The sequence below is a fragment of the Poromitra crassiceps genome, assembly GCF_964638095.1.
Source record: "Poromitra crassiceps genome assembly, chromosome: 7".
In the NCBI taxonomy this organism is placed as follows: Eukaryota; Metazoa; Chordata; class Actinopteri; order Beryciformes; family Melamphaidae; genus Poromitra; species Poromitra crassiceps.
In genome coordinates this window covers 40,160,701-40,179,132 of record NC_139628.1, presented here as the reverse complement: position 1 = coordinate 40,179,132, position 18,432 = coordinate 40,160,701, and the positions used below count along the sequence as shown (strand labels likewise).

The following is an 18,432-nucleotide window of genomic DNA, read 5'->3' as shown; positions in this document are numbered from 1 at the left end:
CACAACGTGGTGCTAGCAGCCACACAAGGCGCATATGTGCTTAACCCATTGATACCTGATGCAGCATTTGCGTGTATATCCCTAATTTGTGTGCGTATCCCTTTAAGACCGTTAACGCGGTTCGCGGTCTTAAAGGGATACACACACAAATGCTGCATCAGGTATCAATGGGTTAAAAGAAAAAAGAAAGGGGTACATGAGAAACCAGCCAGGCGAGTTACCCGTCGCCCCTAACCTCCTCGAGGTAGGCTAGAAACGGGTCCCAGATCGTTAGAAATTTTCCAAGTGAGTTGGTTGATCAATAAAGTGGTTGAATTCAAGGAAATTACAAAGATGTCATTAAAAATTAACACAATATTTTATATTGATACGTCTTGTTGTTGCTATACCGCCCAGCCCTACTCTGCTGTACACCCATCAATTCCTTTAGTGAACAAAGGTGGTTGGTGTTGATAAGGCCTTATGTGCCCCCCCTATTCTCTGTCCTCCTCTCTCCCTGCCCCCTCCTCTCTCTCTAATATAAGATTGTTCAATCCTGTTTATTGATAGTGCTTAGCTAGACTTAGCTAGACATATTCTCTGTAAGGCCCTCTGACGAGACATGCTTGTGAATTAGGGCTACATAAATAAACTTGACCTGACAAGACCCAAGACCCAGTACTAACACACTATATAAGGCAATGGTTATTCTAACAACGTGTCAGATGCCGCTATTTAAACCACGGTTGATCAGCACAATATTGTGTTGTGCTTTTTTATTAAAGAAACCTGAGAGTTAATTTAGCGCCCACTTCAGAGTTTCAGAGGTTTAGGGCTCTGCTAGTGTTGCTTTTAAACTTAATGATGGATGGCAAATTATAGCTGGCAAATTGCAATGCTAATCTGAGACAAATTACCAGGGAAACTGGAAAGTTAAACCAGACTCCTCCTCTGACTCTCTCTCCTCCTCTGACTCTCTCTCTCTCACACACACTAGTAGATGCTGTGCAATTTCCCAGTGACGTAACCGGTGAAAGAGAAATTGAAATGAACGAAAGTGAAAGTGATCAACCAATGGAGGCTAGCTGAGGTCATACTCAACAACTGACAGTTGTGTGGGCATGTCCTTATAACCTGAGGCTGCCAGAAAACAATACCGCCCCCATCTGGCAGCGTCGGGTTAATGAAACGGTTTGGGAGGAATAAGGTGTGGAGTTAAGGCCCCCACAGATGATCTGCGGTAAAACAGCTCTGCGTCCGCTGCGGCTGTGCCATTGTATTCCTATGGAGAGAGCGCTGCCGCCCCCAACTATGCGGCAACGCTACCCTTGGCGTCGCGCGGCGCTCAAATTTGCCACGGTGCGCTGCGCTCAACCGTTCCAAATGATTTCAACTTTGACCTAGTTACCGCTGACCATTCATGAGCGCAACCAATGTCTCCTAGCAGCAGCTACTGCTGCTCTTCACTCCACCTCGCGGTGAGAGAAGAGCAGCAGACCTCTTATCACGTGAGGGCGGTATGGCTACAAATAAATCATGATTATTTTCATGATCAATTAACCTGTCGATTATTTTCTCGACTAATCGATTCGTCGTTTGGTCAATAAAGTGTCACAAAATGGCGAAAAATGACGATCACTTTTCCCCCAAACCCCAAGATGACGTCCTCAAGTCTTCTTTTGTCCTGACCAACAGTGAGTTTACTGTCATAGAAGTCTAAATATTCACATATTTAAGCAACTGGAACAAGAGAATTTTCTTGCTTAAAAATGTGTCTAAACGATTCATCCATTATAAAAAATAGTTAGCAATTAATTTTCTCTCAATCAACTAGTCAATTAGTCGACTAACTGTTGCAGCTCTAGAAGGCAGCTTTATATAGCTTGAGACGACAGCTGAGACAAACTTTTTTCTGTCAGACTTTTGGCTGTCAAGAGCTTTTCAATGCTAAATTAGTGTAATGGCTCAGAGATGTGGCCCTGTTTTTGACACCACCATTTATTTTCTTGTTTTAATAACTGCACAAGCTTTCCCTCTTGCTGTGGTTTATTCCTTCATGTTGCACTCCTTTTTCCTCAGCCCCCCCGTGACTTGTCATTTTTGTCACGAGAGCAAAGCTTTTCCTCTAAATGTGGCCGCTCAGTGTCGAGTGTAGGACCTAACATAACATGGTGCGCCATGTCATGCTCTTGCGTAGCGGTGGGTGTTACTCTTGCTAATAAGAGGGGTTGTTAGAAATTCCACAAGGGGATAGTCCTCAGTATTTCCATTGTCATGACTGTGGGAAATGGGAGCATGATGTGTTGAGAGGTTGCCAGTGCGCCAACAACCACAGCCTTCATGCCGAATATTTTTTCGAAAAGAATAATGTTATTTTTTACAATTTGAATTTTAGAACGTGTTACGTCACGTCAGCGGGAGCAGATGTGGCCCGCTAGCAGTGTAGGAGATTAGCCAGGGGCAAAGGCAAAAAAATGCCCTAAGAAATCTCAGAATGCCCTGATCGTGATCGTGGGGGCAGAAATTGCTCGCAAGTTTTCATTAATTTTACTTTCATTTGATTCATTTAATTTCCATTTCCATCTCTAACGATGCACTCAGCACCTGCAGCAGCTGTTTTTAAAGTGCCCCCACCATTTTGTAAATGCCCCCATTTTTTAGACATTGGGGGAAAAGGTGGCCCCAATTTCCTACACTGCCCCCGCTGGACATCCACAGCTACTCTGATGCTAACAATTGCTTTTCTGCTCCAGTTTTTCTTTGCGGGGACATCCTCCACAAATGAAACCTGTCCACTGACGGTTGTTAAATACTCAACTCAGATGTTGACAGCATGTCACACTGACTATGGAAATCCATATTCAGTGATTAGTCCCAGTGCGCTTCCATCACGCCTGCGATATTTGTGACATCACACCGATGTTGCACATTTTTAACATAACTGTCATTTCAAAGCTAATTGAAAAAGCAGCATCTGTAAATGGCTTGAGATTTCAGTCAGGGTGCGAGCTGATGAGGATCTGCACAGACCTGTGTGTTTAGGTGGAGTGGAGTTCATATGAGTGTTTATAGAGTGCCAAAGTCAAACTATTTTTTGGGGGCATTTTTGCATTTATTGGATATGACAGTAGGCAGACAGGAAGGGTGGGCGGGAGAGAGAGAGGGGATGACATGTGGCAAAGGACCACGGGTCGGCCTCGCGAAGGGCTAAGCCTTTGTGGTAAACGATCTACCAGGTGAGCCACGGCACCGGCACGCCCCCAAAGTAAAGTATTTGTAATGCATTTGAAATGTCTATAGGGAAAAATGAACCCCGGATTAAATCCCTTGGTGCGTACTGTATGTCGAACCCGGAAGAGGGTGTGACTTTGGCACTCTAGTATAGAGAGTGCGAAAGTCACACCCTCTTCAGTATAGAGTCCATACTGTGTGTTCCCAGCTTCTCAGGGGGCGAGTGTGGTGTAGTCACTCGAGTCAGGAGCCACAAGGCCCTGCTGCCGGGCTAGAGTTGCACAGCAGGTGGTTGGGGGAGGCCGGCCTGGGGCCCCGGGGTACCTGAGTGGAGACACTGTGTTGGCCTGGAGTACCTGAGTGGAGACACTGATGTTGGCCAGGGGTACCTGAGTGGAGACACTGTGTTGGCCTGGGGTACCTGAGTGGAGACACTGATGTTGGCCTGGGGCCCCGGGGTACCTGAGTGGAGACACTGTGTTGGCCTGGGGTACCTGAGTGGAGACACTGTGTTGGCCTGGGGTACCTGAGTGGAGACACTGTGTTGGCCTGGGGTACCTGAGTGGAGACACTGTGTTGGCCTGGGGTACCTGAGTGGAGACACTGTGTTGGCCTGGGGTACCTGAGTGGAGACACTGATGTTGGCCTGGGGTACCTGAGTGGAGACACTGATGTTGGCCTGGGGTACCTGAGTGGAGACACTGATGTTGGCCTGGGGCCCCGGGGTACCTGAGTGGAGACACTGATGTTGGCCTGGGGCCCCGGGGTACCTGAGTGGAGACACTGATGTTGGCCTGGGGCCGCGGCATTGGGGGGAAAAGGTGGCCCCAATTTCCTACACTGCCCCCGCTGGACATCCACAGCTACTCTGATGCTAACAATTGCTTTTCTGCTCCAGTTTTTCTTTGCGGGGACATCCTCCACAAATGAAACCTGTCCACTGATGGTTGTTAAATACTCAACTCAGATGTTGACAGCATGTCACACTGACTATGGAAATCCATATTCAGTGATTAGTCCCAGTGCGCTTCCATCACGCCTGCGATATTTGTGACATCACACCGATGTTGCACATTTTTAACATAACTGTCATTTCAAAGCTAATTGAAAAAGCAGCATCTGTAAATGGCTTGAGATTTCAGTCAGGGTGCGAGCTGATGAGGATCTGCACAGACCTGTGTGTTTAGGTGGAGTGGAGTTCATATGAGTGTTTATAGAGTGCCAAAGTCAAACTATTTTTTGGGGGCATTTTTGCATTTATTGGATATGACAGTAGGCAGACAGGAAGGGTGGGCGGGAGAGAGAGAGGGGATGACATGTGGCAAAGGACCACGGGTCGGCCTCGCGAAGGGCTAAGCCTTTGTGGTAAACGATCTACCAGGTGAGCCACGGCACCGGCACGCCCCCAAAGTAAAGTATTTGTAATGCATTTGAAATGTCTATAGGGAAAAATGAACCCCGGATTAAATCCCTTGGTGCGTACTGTATGTCGAACCCGGAAGAGGGTGTGACTTTGGCACTCTAGTATAGAGAGTGCGAAAGTCACACCCTCTTCAGTATAGAGTCCATACTGTGTGTTCCCAGCTTCTCAGGGGGCGAGTGTGGTGTAGTCACTCGAGTCAGGAGCCACAAGGCCCTGCTGCCGGGCTAGAGTTGCACAGCAGGTGGTTGGGGGAGGCCGGCCTGGGGCCCCGGGGTACCTGAGTGGAGACACTGTGTTGGCCTGGAGTACCTGAGTGGAGACACTGATGTTGGCCAGGGGTACCTGAGTGGAGACACTGTGTTGGCCTGGGGTACCTGAGTGGAGACACTGATGTTGGCCTGGGGCCCCGGGGTACCTGAGTGGAGACACTGTGTTGGCCTGGGGTACCTGAGTGGAGACACTGTGTTGGCCTGGGGTACCTGAGTGGAGACACTGTGTTGGCCTGGGGTACCTGAGTGGAGACACTGTGTTGGCCTGGGGTACCTGAGTGGAGACACTGTGTTGGCCTGGGGTACCTGAGTGGAGACACTGATGTTGGCCTGGGGTACCTGAGTGGAGACACTGATGTTGGCCTGGGGTACCTGAGTGGAGACACTGATGTTGGCCTGGGGCCCCGGGGTACCTGAGTGGAGACACTGATGTTGGCCTGGGGCCCCGGGGTACCTGAGTGGAGACACTGATGTTGGCCTGGGGCCCCGGGGTACCTGAGTGGAGACACTGATGTTGTTTGAGAAGATTTCACTAAGCGCTTGGATTGTTTGGCATGAAGGAACAATGTTTGTCTTAAGGCCCACTCCATCATTCCTGCTTTACATAAAAACATTCAAACCTTAAAAATGAAGGGTTTTGATTTCAGGGAAGAGGAAAGCCGAAACAAATTGATACTTTCAGTTGTCCTTAATTAACAACAAGGAATTGCAATGGCAAGTTGCATAAATATGTCATCTAACCTTCTTTATGAAGCAAGTCATTAAGTGAGTTATAGCATTATAATCAAGTTCTTCGGTAGCTTGTCACCAACAAACATCTTTACTAGTTTCACATTTGCTATAATAGGTTTTCACTATTTGACACAATATTTCCGCAATAGAAACAAGCTATCAGCTTTTTTGCGTTAATCCTTTGTCAATGGTGGGCTGTTGTGTATATAATGTTGGTATTGTATATGTGATCATCTTCAATTAAAATCTTCAATCAATCAATCAATCAGTCCCTGAACGCAGCACTTTGACTTAGCATTTTGCCATTTTTGGCACAAGGAAGCTTAGCAATGTACTGTAGCTTAGCGTTTTGTCATTTTTGGCACAAGGAAGCTTAGCAATGAACAGTAGCTACTAGCTAACTGGCTCAAGCGTTGCACTTGTTGTTACATTGGTAAAGCCGTAGAAATGCTCGCAATATTCCGGGTGATACTGAAGGAACTCTGCGAGCCCAGTGAATGTGTTGCAGTTTGGTCGTACACCTGTTAGAAAGCTTTAAATACTGCAATTAGGATAGCAAATGTTATCTGTCACTAAGCACAGTGTGACACACAGATAAAGTGGAGGTCTGATTACCGCTGATGTCACCTTTGGGAAATCGTCGGATCTTAATTGTGATACCCCTACCCCACCCCACCCCACCCCCACCAGCTCAACAGTATTCCAGTAATGGCTACTGGCAGAGTGCATTACTCACACCAGTATGCTATGTGCAAAGTCTGCACAGGGACGTTCATTATGAACATGTCCTATTTTTTCACTGCTGTGAAGTGGCTGAATAGAAAAGTCTATAGATATGGTCGTTCTTTTTATCCCATGTATTTTTTGTTTGCGATTGTCCATAAGTGCTGTGTTTCTCAGAGAGGTATAACAAGGAAATGTTAACATATTATGTTCCACCAAAAGCTACTGTTGATAATGGCGTCTGTCTTCCCTTTTTTTTTTTTTTTTTTACTATTAGCTGTCTTTTTGTGGTGGACATTAATATGGCAACCTTTGTTCCCCTTTAATTTAAAGTTGGTTTGAAGCCTCTCGTGTGGTTATTTGCATAAAAAAATAGAGAAAAAGACATGAAAACATGCACAACCTATTCACGTTTCACATTGAAATGCATGCAACCCGGGTTCAGCCTTGAATGCATCGATTGCATCCGAAATGAGCACAGTGAGTGAACTGAACTGAATTGAACTGAAGTGAAACGCTTCTTTTCAAGGCACTAATTGTGGAAATTGACAGTAAGAGATTTGTCGTGGAAATGGGTCCTCTTAATTTCCACGATGCCTCCATGACCCTCAGAAAAATATATTGTACTCTGTCATCTAAATAATTCTGACATGACCAATCACTAACTACATGCCAGACTGTCTGTCAGTACGTTTACATGCAGAGTTAAGTCGAGCTATCGGTTATAGCTTGATTAAGCTATTTACTCGGAATACTGTAGCCTATTGTCCCAGTATACAAACACGGTGGGAAATCGATTTTTTGATGGAATAATGTTGCCTCCGCTACGATAGGTGGCGATATGCACTTTCTCCGCCAATTCTAACAGCTGGTAGCAGCAAGTCTCTTAATAATGCAGCTATTTCATAAAAAAAGATGATATAATTATAATAATAATAATAATAAAGATTGGATTTATATAGCGCTTTTTCTAGACACCCAAAGCGCTTCACAGGAATCATTATTCATTCACACCATTCGTACCAGTGGTGGTAAGCTACGGGTGATGTAGCCACAGCTGCCCTGGTGAAGACTGACGGAATTATACGTTTCCCCTCAAAACGATAGTGTGGCAGTGTGTTCATGTTGAGAGACGCTGCGCCCTGTGTGTATTTTAGTGATAGGACATTGTTTTGCTGTGTTCTGTGTTTATGTGGTCGAGCGAGGTTGTGTTTATGTGGAGAGAGAGAGCGCCGATAAACCTCTCAGATGCAGGGATGGTCAGGTAACACAAAGCTGCCCCTTGTTAGTTCAATACAGTTGAAACGAAGATATTCCATTAAAAAAATATTTTTTCTAGACACAGATTTAGCTCTAAATCAACGACGTTCACATTTAGCTTTAGCTAATCGCTCCCTGGCCGCAAAGAACGTCAGCGCATGTGCTGATCGCCTCGTCCAGTTCCAGTCCGACTGGCCTGTATACATGCAGGAGTCAATCGACTACCAATCGCATTATCTGGGTTAGGGTTAGGGTTAGGGTTAGTTAGTTAGTCAGACTTTTATAACTTCGATTTCAGTCGAGCTAACATGTTTACATGCATTTCAAGTCCGGTTTTAGGCGGACTAACGCAATAATTATATATTTTTAAGTGTATGTAAACGTACTGATTAGGCTGTGATGGTAACTATGCAGTTACCGTGTTCATGTGACTCTACCGCGGGGTTGAGCTCATTACCGTCATCACCTTCTGTCATCGTTTTTTTTAATCTTTTATTGTACACTTTATTATATTAAATATTATAGGCACAATGCCAAATGCAGTTGAGTAGCAAAAGGGGCATACCAATTAAATGATAAACACTAAGCCATAACAATTAAATGATAAACAGTAAGACGTAACAATTAAATGATAAACATTAACAGACTGTTGAAAACATGACAGGATTGTTCATCTGAAATTATTGAATGGAATTGGAGTAAGCCTTATAATGAGCCTATGCACTCATCTCATCTATATGCCCTATAGCCTGTCTTACAGCATATATCATTATATATATATAACCATTTATGTTGCTCTGCACAGCCCAAGACAGCATTATTCTCAGATTTTTCTTGTGACACAATCTACCCTTTTACTCTGAAGTCAAAACAAACCACCCAACTTCCTGTCTAGATCCTAGCTAACTCCAGGGACCCCTTGACACCGCTACGCCCAACTTCCTCTCTCGTCTTAAATAAGTAGCTTGTCGCGGCCACCCGCATCAGCACCGTGGAAAGGCAGAGCCCGTAACATTTCTGTTGTTGAAAAGTATGTGCGTCTGTGTGTTTCTGTGTATTTCTCTGTCTCGACTCAGAGACTCCTGTCACCTAGTAGCGACCTATAGCTGACGGCTAGCAGCTATTACGAGCAGCACTGCTAACGCAGCTCCAGTCCAAAACAACTGGTACATGACAGAAAATATGTGGGGGGAAAGACTAGACTTTCCCCCCCACATTAAATGCTCTTTCTATATTAACAAAACATAAGGAGAATGACGGTATCTTTAAGTGGATTATCTAAATCTATTTTCTGCTCAGTGACTGATAGCTACAATTCTGCCACAGACCTTACTGTCCCTAGCAATTGTGCTGGTTTGTTGTAAATGCTGTAAATTAAATGACTGGCAGATCATAGCAGCAATCAGGTAAATTGTCTCCGAGGGTGACGTGGGCTCCAAGCACGGGAGGAGAACACTCCCCGCGGAACCCCTGGAAGATGCACGCTAATCAAACGGCTTAATTGCCGTTTCCTCGGTGATGTGGAATTACCCGAGTATCTCGATGATCCTTTTGTCAGTGAGAAATAAAGTACATCCATGGTTTCCTCTATATACATGTAGTAGCGGCAGCGCCCCCCCCACTGCTGAATATTGGCCCCCGCTACTTCCAAACAATATGAAATGTGAATGAAAAATATCATAATGACCTAACACTAACGTTACTTCTGAGCTTGAAGCTACTAATGACAAGATACATTTTTTAAATCAAAGCAAATATTAAATACAATAATTTATTCCCTAATCAATTTGAATTGTGGGTTTTACAACCAACATAGTAATAATGAGGTTATAAACAAAGTAAAAGGATAGAATTTGAAACACAAACACTTAATTACACATTACACACATTTAATTACCAGATATGGATATTATTCACTCTGACCACCGGCGTAATGCACGCGCACGACCCAGGTACAACCTACCCAACCCCCCCCCCCCCCCTTCTTCTTTTGCGGCGCGTGCCGGGGTGGGGGGTTCCTAGAAGAAACACTGTTGTACATCAGGCAGGATTAAAAAGAGGCTACTATCTGCATTTACCGCTGAGAGACTGAGCGACAGGCTGAACCCTCTTCTTGTGTTTCCCCCCCATTGCAGCTGTCCCGTTCCCCCCCAGCCACCGACTCACGGCCAAAGAGGTGTTCGACAGCGAGGGGAAGCCCAAGGTGGACGTGCTGAAAGCCCACCTGACCAAGGAGGGCCGCGTGGAGGAGAGCGTGGCCCTGCGGCTCATCGGAGAGGGCGCCGCCATCCTGCGCGCAGAGAAGAACCTGCTGGACATCGAGGCTCCCGTGACGGGTCAGTAGACAAACACCGCACACACTGGCCGAGTATAGACATACCTGAAGCAATGGTGGGAAGCTAGCGGGAATAGCGCGATCCTCCCACGGGCTACTTCCTGCCGGTGAAACTCCTCGCTGTGAAAAGAAGCGGATGGCGACTTCAAATGTGTCGGAGGAAGCATGGGCTAGTCTACAGCTCCCTCCAGATCGGCAGAGGTGGTGGAGCAATGACCGGTGCAGCAGGGGGGGAATATATATATATATATATATATATATATATATATATATATATATATATATATATATATATATATGAAAAAGATGCTACAAGCCATGGCAATGTACTTTAACAAGCGCAGAGGGTCAGTTCACCCAGTTTGTCAGAGCTAACAAGCTTTCTGACACGTACTCACAGAGGCTGCTTCATGCTCTGGAACATGCTGAACAGAGACCATCTCTGTTCCCGCACTGGCCAACTTTGAAAACACCTGCTAACCTTGGAGAAGCGGAATAGGAAATGTGTGCCTCCTTTTAATTCGAGCCAGCAACCATTCTGGTGTTAAAATGAATGAATGAATGAATGAATGAATGAATGAATGAATGAATGAATGAATGAATAAATAAATAAAGAAGTAAAACTTTGTGCCACCATTTTGCCGTTTTTTTTGCACGTCCTCTGAGCAGTTCTCTGAGCAGCTGCCTGCGAGTTGAAATCCGGCTGATTCACATCTGCCTCTGTGAAGAAAGCCAGTGGGAGGCAGGCTGATGCATATATGCACAGATCTAACACAGCCATTGTTGCCTTTCTTCCTGGTCAAGTGCCTGCTTCCCCCATTAGACTTTGTGATGAGGCTGTCTTTGATGTTGTAATCACAGGCAGAGAGCCACTCAGAGCAACTATGGCAACCCATCACTCCCAAAAGATAGACTGTAGATGGAGGCCTCTGTACATATTTGAATTGGATGCTGAGTAAATTTGTGTGTGGTCCTAGACCCTTGAAAAAAACAACCTGCATCGCAGAACCAATCCACAGTCTTTATGGCGGCCCTTCGTGCAGAAGGGGCGGTGACAGAAGTCGTGTGCTTGTAAACTATCCAATGGAATCGAAAGAAAGTAACGTTGCTCGCGACATCCATTTTCACTGTTTTGACAGAGAAGTCCCCAGGCGATTGGTAGGCGGAGATCTCCAATTGTCTGGCTACGCGAGTGTGGTCCCTGTTTTCCTACACAAAAGGCTAGGTCTCCAGTGTTTGCTGAGGGCGTTACGGCAGGAGAATGTCTTGTTTATCTGTTAACGAGAGAGTAGAGCTTAACGAGGCTCAGATAGGTCGGGCAATGGCGAGCCACACACACACAAACACACACACACACACACACACACACACACACACACACACAACACACACACAGAGCGTCAGGTGTGCTATAACGTTGAGCAGGCCAATGAGCTTCAGGTCTGGTCAGGTTGTCGTTCCAATTATAGGAAGCCGTCGAGCTTGCTTGATTTCAGATTTGACAATGGGTCAAGTTGTTGAATGAGCGGTAAATCTAGTGCCTTTGTTGTATGAAGTGGATAGTAACAGAGGTTAGCGTCTGTTCTGTGTTTACACGAGGAATTCTGAGGAACTGTGTGTATGTATGTATGTGTGTGTGTGTGTGTGTGCGACTGTGCGTGCGCCGTGCGTGCACTTGTGTGCACGAGCGTGGCAATGAGGTACTACTTCTTTCCCTCCTACACAACACCCCTGTCTCAACCCCTCTCCCACTCAGTAGACCTGTTCAAGAAGGATCTCTATTGCGCTCTCTCTCTCTCTCTCTCTCTCTCTCTCTCTCTCTCTCTCTCTCTCTCTCTCTCTCTCTCTCTCTCTCTCTCTCTCTCTTCATGCAAAACACACACACACACACCATTCCAAATAAACATTTCTTCGTTTCTCAGTACTAGCCTCTCTCTCTCTCTCTCTCTCTCTCTCTCTCTCTCTCTCTCTCTCTCTCGTTCGCTCGCTGTCTCTCTCTCGCTGTCTGTCTCTCTGTGACCCTGTGTCTCTCTCTCTCTCTCTCTCTCTCTCTCGCTCGCTGTCTCTCTGTCTCTGTCTGTGTGACTCTGTCTCTCTCTCGCTCGCTGTCTCTCTCTCTGTCTGTGTCTGTCTCTCGGTGACTCTGTCTCTCTCTCTCTCTCCTCTCGCTCGCTGTCTCTCTCTGTCTGTCTCTCTGTCTCTGTCTCTCTGTGACTCTGTGACTGTCTCTCTCTCGCTCACTGTGTCTGTCTCTGTCTCTCTGTGACTGTCTCTCTCTCTCTCTGTCCCTCTCTTGCTCACTCTTCTTCTCCCCTTCAATACACACCCTCAATCACAACATGACATATGGTCAGCAATTTGTATGTAAATATTTATCATAGATGCAAGAGAACGAGATCTCTCTCTCTCTCCCCTCTCTCTCCCCCTCAAACCTCCTATACACCCTGACAAATAGTCACTTCCTGGTTGAGCCAGATGGCAGGTGGGGTTTCATGGAGGGAGGGGGAGGGCGTGACGGCTTAGGCCACAGAGTACAAGCTGCTCCCATGGCCCTGGCACAAGGCAACCATCAGCAGAGCTTCTGCAGCCACATCACCAGGGCAGGCTGAGGCAACACCTAGTTTGTCAGTGCACTTGTTTTCAATGTCTGGGGTCACTAGAGTTTTGTGACGTCAAAGTGGAGTCACAAGCCAAAAAAGGCTGGGGTGCACCGATAGATCGGCCGTGTATCGGTATTGGCCGATATGTGGCCATGTTGTTGACTGCAATATCAGTCTATCGCCAAAGGTGGCGTTCACCGATTGCAGTGGCCAAAATGTAGCCTCATCAGTTGGGTCACATAATTGAGTAGGTAGTTGTATAGTAGGCTAAAAAGGCTTTTGAAACGGTTATTTTTCTCAAAAGAATGTTTGTCATGTAAAAGAAGGTTATGTTAAATGTTGTTTGCTTAATAATTAAATTTGTGTGATTGAATTTGTGCTCATTCAGAGATAGTGTGATGAAGGGCTCAAAAGACTTTAAAACAGTTCAGTTTATGTGTTTATAATGTAGATTCAGTTGTTTCCCTGTCACAAAAGTATATATACACAAAAATGTATCGGTATCAACTATCGTACAAACATCGGTATCGGCCCAGAATTTTGCAATCGGCGCATCCCTAGAACCGGCGACCGCTGATATTATCGCTGAAGAGCATTTGAGGGTTTAGTTGTTTTTACTTAGATATATATACTACATATTACTAGTTACTTTCATTTGAAAGTAATAAGTTACTTTACAATATTACTTTCTGTGTAGAGTAACTCGTTACTTATTACACTACTTTTTCATTACTTTTACCAAAACAACAGCAGCAGCAGAATGATATCGCCGCCCCGGAACCATCCCGAAAAATAATTTCAACCGCCTTGAAGTCAGTGTAAACAATCCAAAATTCTAAATGTTATTCTTTTCCTTTGTTATTGTCATCTATAGTGGTTATTTGCATAAAAACACACAGTTAGATTAGGAAATGATTGTATCTGTTTTAAATATGTGCTTTGATTTAATAAAATGTAACTCAATTTGTAACTTGTGTTACTTGACAAAGTAACTGGTATAATATTACTGAAATCCTATAAGTAATAAGTTATATTACTGAGTTACTGCTAAAAGTAATATATTACATGTAATATGTTACTTTTGTAATGAGTTGCCCCCAACACTGGTTGTGTGAGGAAATGTTAAGACCTTGATTGGGGAGTAATTAGCTCTCTGCAGACCTTACAAAAGGCTTATTAACTCAAGCAACCTTGAATGGCAGTTTTGCTTTGTGCTCCATTACCAGGCCTTCCTGACATCATTTAGTATAGCTTTCCAATAGGTTCTTACTGTTTGTGCCATGACGGCACGAAGGCCATGACAAGTAACGGGAGCGATACGAAAAGTTAAAGTGATATTAAAACAGTATTAGTAGGACTCGGCAATCCATATTATATCGATATTGAAGTAATATGAAATGAGATATCACCTTAGATTTTGGATATCGTGATGTGGCACAAGTGTTGTCTTTTCCTGGTTTTAAAGGCTGCATTACAGTAAAGTGATGTCATTAAACTTACCAGACTGTTCTAGCTGCTCTACTATTTGCCTTTACCCACTTAGTCATTATATCCACATTACTGATGATTATTTATCTGAAATCTCATTGTGTAAATATTTTGTGAAATCACCAATAGTCATCTCTACAATATTGATGCAATGTTGATAGAGGTACTGGTATTTGATCGAAAATATTGTGATATTTGATTTGACCATATTGCCGGGCTGGGTAATATGGACTTAATCGGGCTGACTAATGGCATTTTGAAATAATTGGCATCGACCGATGGTAACATTAGTGTTGAATAAATGTTCATTCAAGTTCAGCAATTTTGTGTCCCATCTGTTATTGCTGGTATTATTAAATAGTTATATTTTATCAGATGCAAAAAATAAATACTCAACATGATATCGGCAATGGCATTATATATCGGCCATCGGTCGGCTGCGGTCTAAAATATGCAAGACAGTTACAACACTCAAAGACAGACAGACCTAGCGGCCAATCAGGAGTAGTATCACATTATGCAATAGCCATCCAATAGGAGCCACGCTTGTAAGAAAAATGCTGCTGCCATGCATCACACCTTTTGACATTTTGAAGTAAAGGCGAATGGAAAGAAGGCAAAGTTAGACATGATTAGTTCCCTTACTTTTTAACATTTACTTTATTAGTAGTAATAGTAGTAGTAGCAATAGTAGTAGTAGCATTTGAGCATGGTTATATTAGAGTTTCTCAACAGATTGCATGCTCCTCCACCTCCGCCGTTCCATAAATCTGCAGGATTTTAGCTGTGGAAAAAGTGCCTGGAAACGTAAAGCCTGGAGTATATTGTTCTCCATCAAAAAGATGATCTGGCATCGTCTGCCTCCCTGTGGATTTGTGTAGCTCAATGAGCGGTGGCCTTTGGAGTGGCCTGTGTAGGTTCTGAAGCCGGGTTGTGTAATGTACCGCCACCCACACACTAGCTGCTGCCCGCTGATATGCTGCTACTCGGGAAGATGGTCACTCTGGCGCACAGGCAGGAGATGGCCAGAACAAATTGTATCTCACTCCAGATAATGCACTCCCACCTGCTCTTCTCATGTGGGCTTTGCTTCTCGCCTCGTTGTTTTGTGTCCGTGTGTTTGTGCGCGATGAGACGGGAGGGGTGGAGGGAGGCCAAGTCTCTCTGTAGGTGTGTACTGGAGAGGTGGATTGTGTTTGCCGTGATGCAGCACAGAGGAGTTAACCACTGCAGTGTTTCTGTTTGATCTGCTGCACACGCATCCACCACCACCACCAGCAGCAGCAGCAGCGCCTATACAGATTAGGCCACCACACAATTCACCGCGACCCTTGACCTTTGAACTGTGGCCATCTCCATCTCACCCTGCTTTTGTGTCCATCGCCAGCTAATGAGAGCTTTGCTAAAGGTCGGCTCCCTCTTCGGAGGCCCAGCTGCAATGTTGACTTTTAAAAACATGGAAATATTGTTCATTTCCCTCTCCAGGCGGTGAGTTTTAAGAGCGCTCATATAGTTGCGGTTTGAATCCAGCCCCCACATTTCAGCGGCGAGCAGTAAACACTATATTTTAACAATAATTGCTCTCTTGGTGGTCATCCATTGGCAGTCTTGGGTAAGTTACTCAGGAAGTGTAATTAGTTACTTATTTACTTATTGCTCCTTTTAAATGACTAGGTATCGAAATTTACGTTACTCTTTATATTGCTACTTTCTCTACCCCGCTTCCCTAACAGTGACGTACTGTACAACCTGTTTAGCCAGCTCCTTTTAGAACTGAATCCACTTTATGGGAACAATAATGAACCTTACAGAAGGAGTCAGAAATCATACAAACTGCATATTTTCATTAGGGATGCACCGATCCACATTTTTTCACTTCCGATCCCATTCCAATACCTGAATTTGGATATCTGCCGATACCGATATTATTCCGATACCGATACTTTTCTTGAATATACAGTATAGGCAAAGATTTGGCCAATTAAAGAGTCTCTACTGGACTCTACAAGTGGTGGAGAAAGTAATGCAGTAACTGTCTTGAAGTTGGATTTGTGATTGTTAGTAACTGTAATATAATTGCTGTTTTGGAAATTGTAATCCCTTACTTGCGCTATTAGAAACTGGACGGACAAACCCTTGTCTTTATTTCGTCACAGATGACACACCAGTACGCACGTCACACGCTCATGCATTTGGAGGCGTCGTAAAAAACATTTGACCTCCACATTTGCCCCATCCTGGCTCGTCCTCCTCCTCCACGGGCTGGCCAGGAGCGGTGGGCACCCGCCGCTGGTCAGATGACGATCTTCTTGCATGTTTTTAGTGTTTGCATGTGTTCATAGTGATGTTATATGGAGGAAACCCCAGATGAGAACATGCAAACTCCACACAGAAAGTCCCTTTCGACGAGATATCCCACCTGGACACTAGGCACCAAAGGCATGGGGAGACATACCCCCAGTGTCAACAGCATCCCAGGTGGGAATCGAACCCAGGACCTTGTTGTTGTGAGGTGAGAGTGCGAGGCAAGAACGCTACCACTGTGCCACTGTGCCCCAATGTTCCTGGGAAAGTAATACAATTCCCATAATAACTGCTGTACGTTACTGTGACTAAGTTACTGCCCAACACTGTCCATTGGACACACTGCACTGCAGAGCCCAGCACAGTCTGTTGTGAATGCTTTCAGAACAGTTGCTTAAACCATTGCGGTGTTGCGATTGCCAGGTGTTATCAGGTCAGTGACGGGTGTTATCAGGTCAGTGACGGGTGTTATCAGGTCAGTGACGGGTGTTATCAGGTCAGTGACAGATGTTATCAGGTCAGTGACAGATGTTATCAGGTCAGTGACAGGTGTCATCAGGTCAGTGACAGGTGTCATCAGGTCAGTGACAGGTGTTATCAGGTCAGTGACAGGTGTCATCAGGTCAGTGACAGGTGTTATCAGGTCAGTGACAGGTGTCATCAGGTCAGTGACAGGTGTCATCAGGTCAGTGACAGGTGTTGTCAGGTCAGTGACGGGTGTTGTGGTTGCCAGGTGTTATCAGGTCAGTGACAGGTGTTATCAGGTCAGTGACAGGTGTTATCAGGTCAGTGACAGGTGTTATCAGGTCAGTGACGGGTGTTATCAGGTCAGTGACGGGCGTTATCAGGTCAGTGACAGGTGTTATCAGGTCAGTGACGGGTGTTATCAGGTCAGTGATGGGTGTTATCAGGTCAGTGACGGGTGTTATCAGGTCAGTGACAGGTGTTATCAGGTCAGTGACAGGTGTTATCAGGTCAGTGACGGGTGTTATCAGGTCAGTGACAGGTGTTATCAGGTCAGTGACGGGTGTTGTGGTTGCCAGGTGTTATCAGGTCAGTGACGAGTGTTGTGGTTGACAGGTGTTATCAGGTCAGTGACAGGTGTTGTGGTTGACAGGTGTTATCAGGTCAGTGACAGGTGTTATCAGGTCAGTGACAGGTGTTGTGGTTGACAGGTGTTATCAGGTCAGTGACAGGTGTTGTGGTTGCCAGGTGTTATCAGGTCAGTGACAGGTGTTGTGGTTGACAGGTGTTATCAGGTCAGTGGCAGGTGTTATCAGGTCAGTGACAGGTGTTATCTGGTCAGTGACAGGTGGTATCAGGTCAGTGACAGGTGTTGTGGTTGACAGGTGTTATCAGGTCAGTGACAGGTGTTATCAGGTCAGTGACAAGTGTTATCAGGTCAGTGACAGGTGTTGTGGTTGACAGGTGGTGTCAGTGACAGGTGTTGTGGTTGACAGGTGGTATCAGGTCAGTGACAGCTGTTGTGGTTGACAGGTGTTATCAGGTCAGTGACAGGTGTTGTGGTTGACAGGTGTTATCAGGTCAGTGACAGGTGTTATCAGGTCAGTGACAGGTGTTGTGGTTGACAGGTGTTATCAGGTCAGTGACAGGTGTTATCAGGTCAGTGACAGGTGTTGTGGTTGACAGGTGTTATCAGGTCAGGGACAGGTGTTGTGGTTGACAGGTGTTATCAGGTCAGTGACAGGTGTTGTGGTTGACAGGTGTTATCAGGTCAGTGACAGGTGTTGTGGTTGACAGGTGTTATCAGGTCAGTGACAGGTGTTATCAGGTCAGTGACAGGTGTTGTGGTTGACAGGTGTTATCAGGTCAGTGACAGGTGTTGTGGTTGACAGGTGTTTATCAGGTCAGTGACAGGTGTTGTGGTTGACAGGTGTTCTCAGGTCACTGACGGCGGTGGCATCTTTTTTCACTGGGATGAGTAGTCATTGTTAAGGTCTCTATGGCATGGAGATGTTTCCATAGCAATGAGCAGACTTGACAGCATGCACACTCCCTGCTCAAGAGCCATGCATCAGTAGGAGGCCTAATCTGATTCTCTTTTCATTACAGTGGAAAATATATTGT

At 45.3% G+C, this 18,432-nt stretch overlaps 1 protein-coding gene across 1 annotated transcript in view; it reads left to right on the top strand.

Moving 5' to 3' along the window:
• Nucleotides 1-18,432, top strand: part of LOC310779185 (protein phosphatase 3 catalytic subunit alpha) — a 102,053-nt gene that overhangs the window by 35,565 nt on the left and 48,056 nt on the right. Inside the window, exon 2 of the mRNA XM_083639686.1 lies at nucleotides 9,753-9,953. Within this exon, the coding sequence (XP_083495812.1) occupies nucleotides 9,753-9,953 (201 nt within the window). The remainder of the gene's footprint in view (nucleotides 1-9,752; nucleotides 9,954-18,432) is intronic.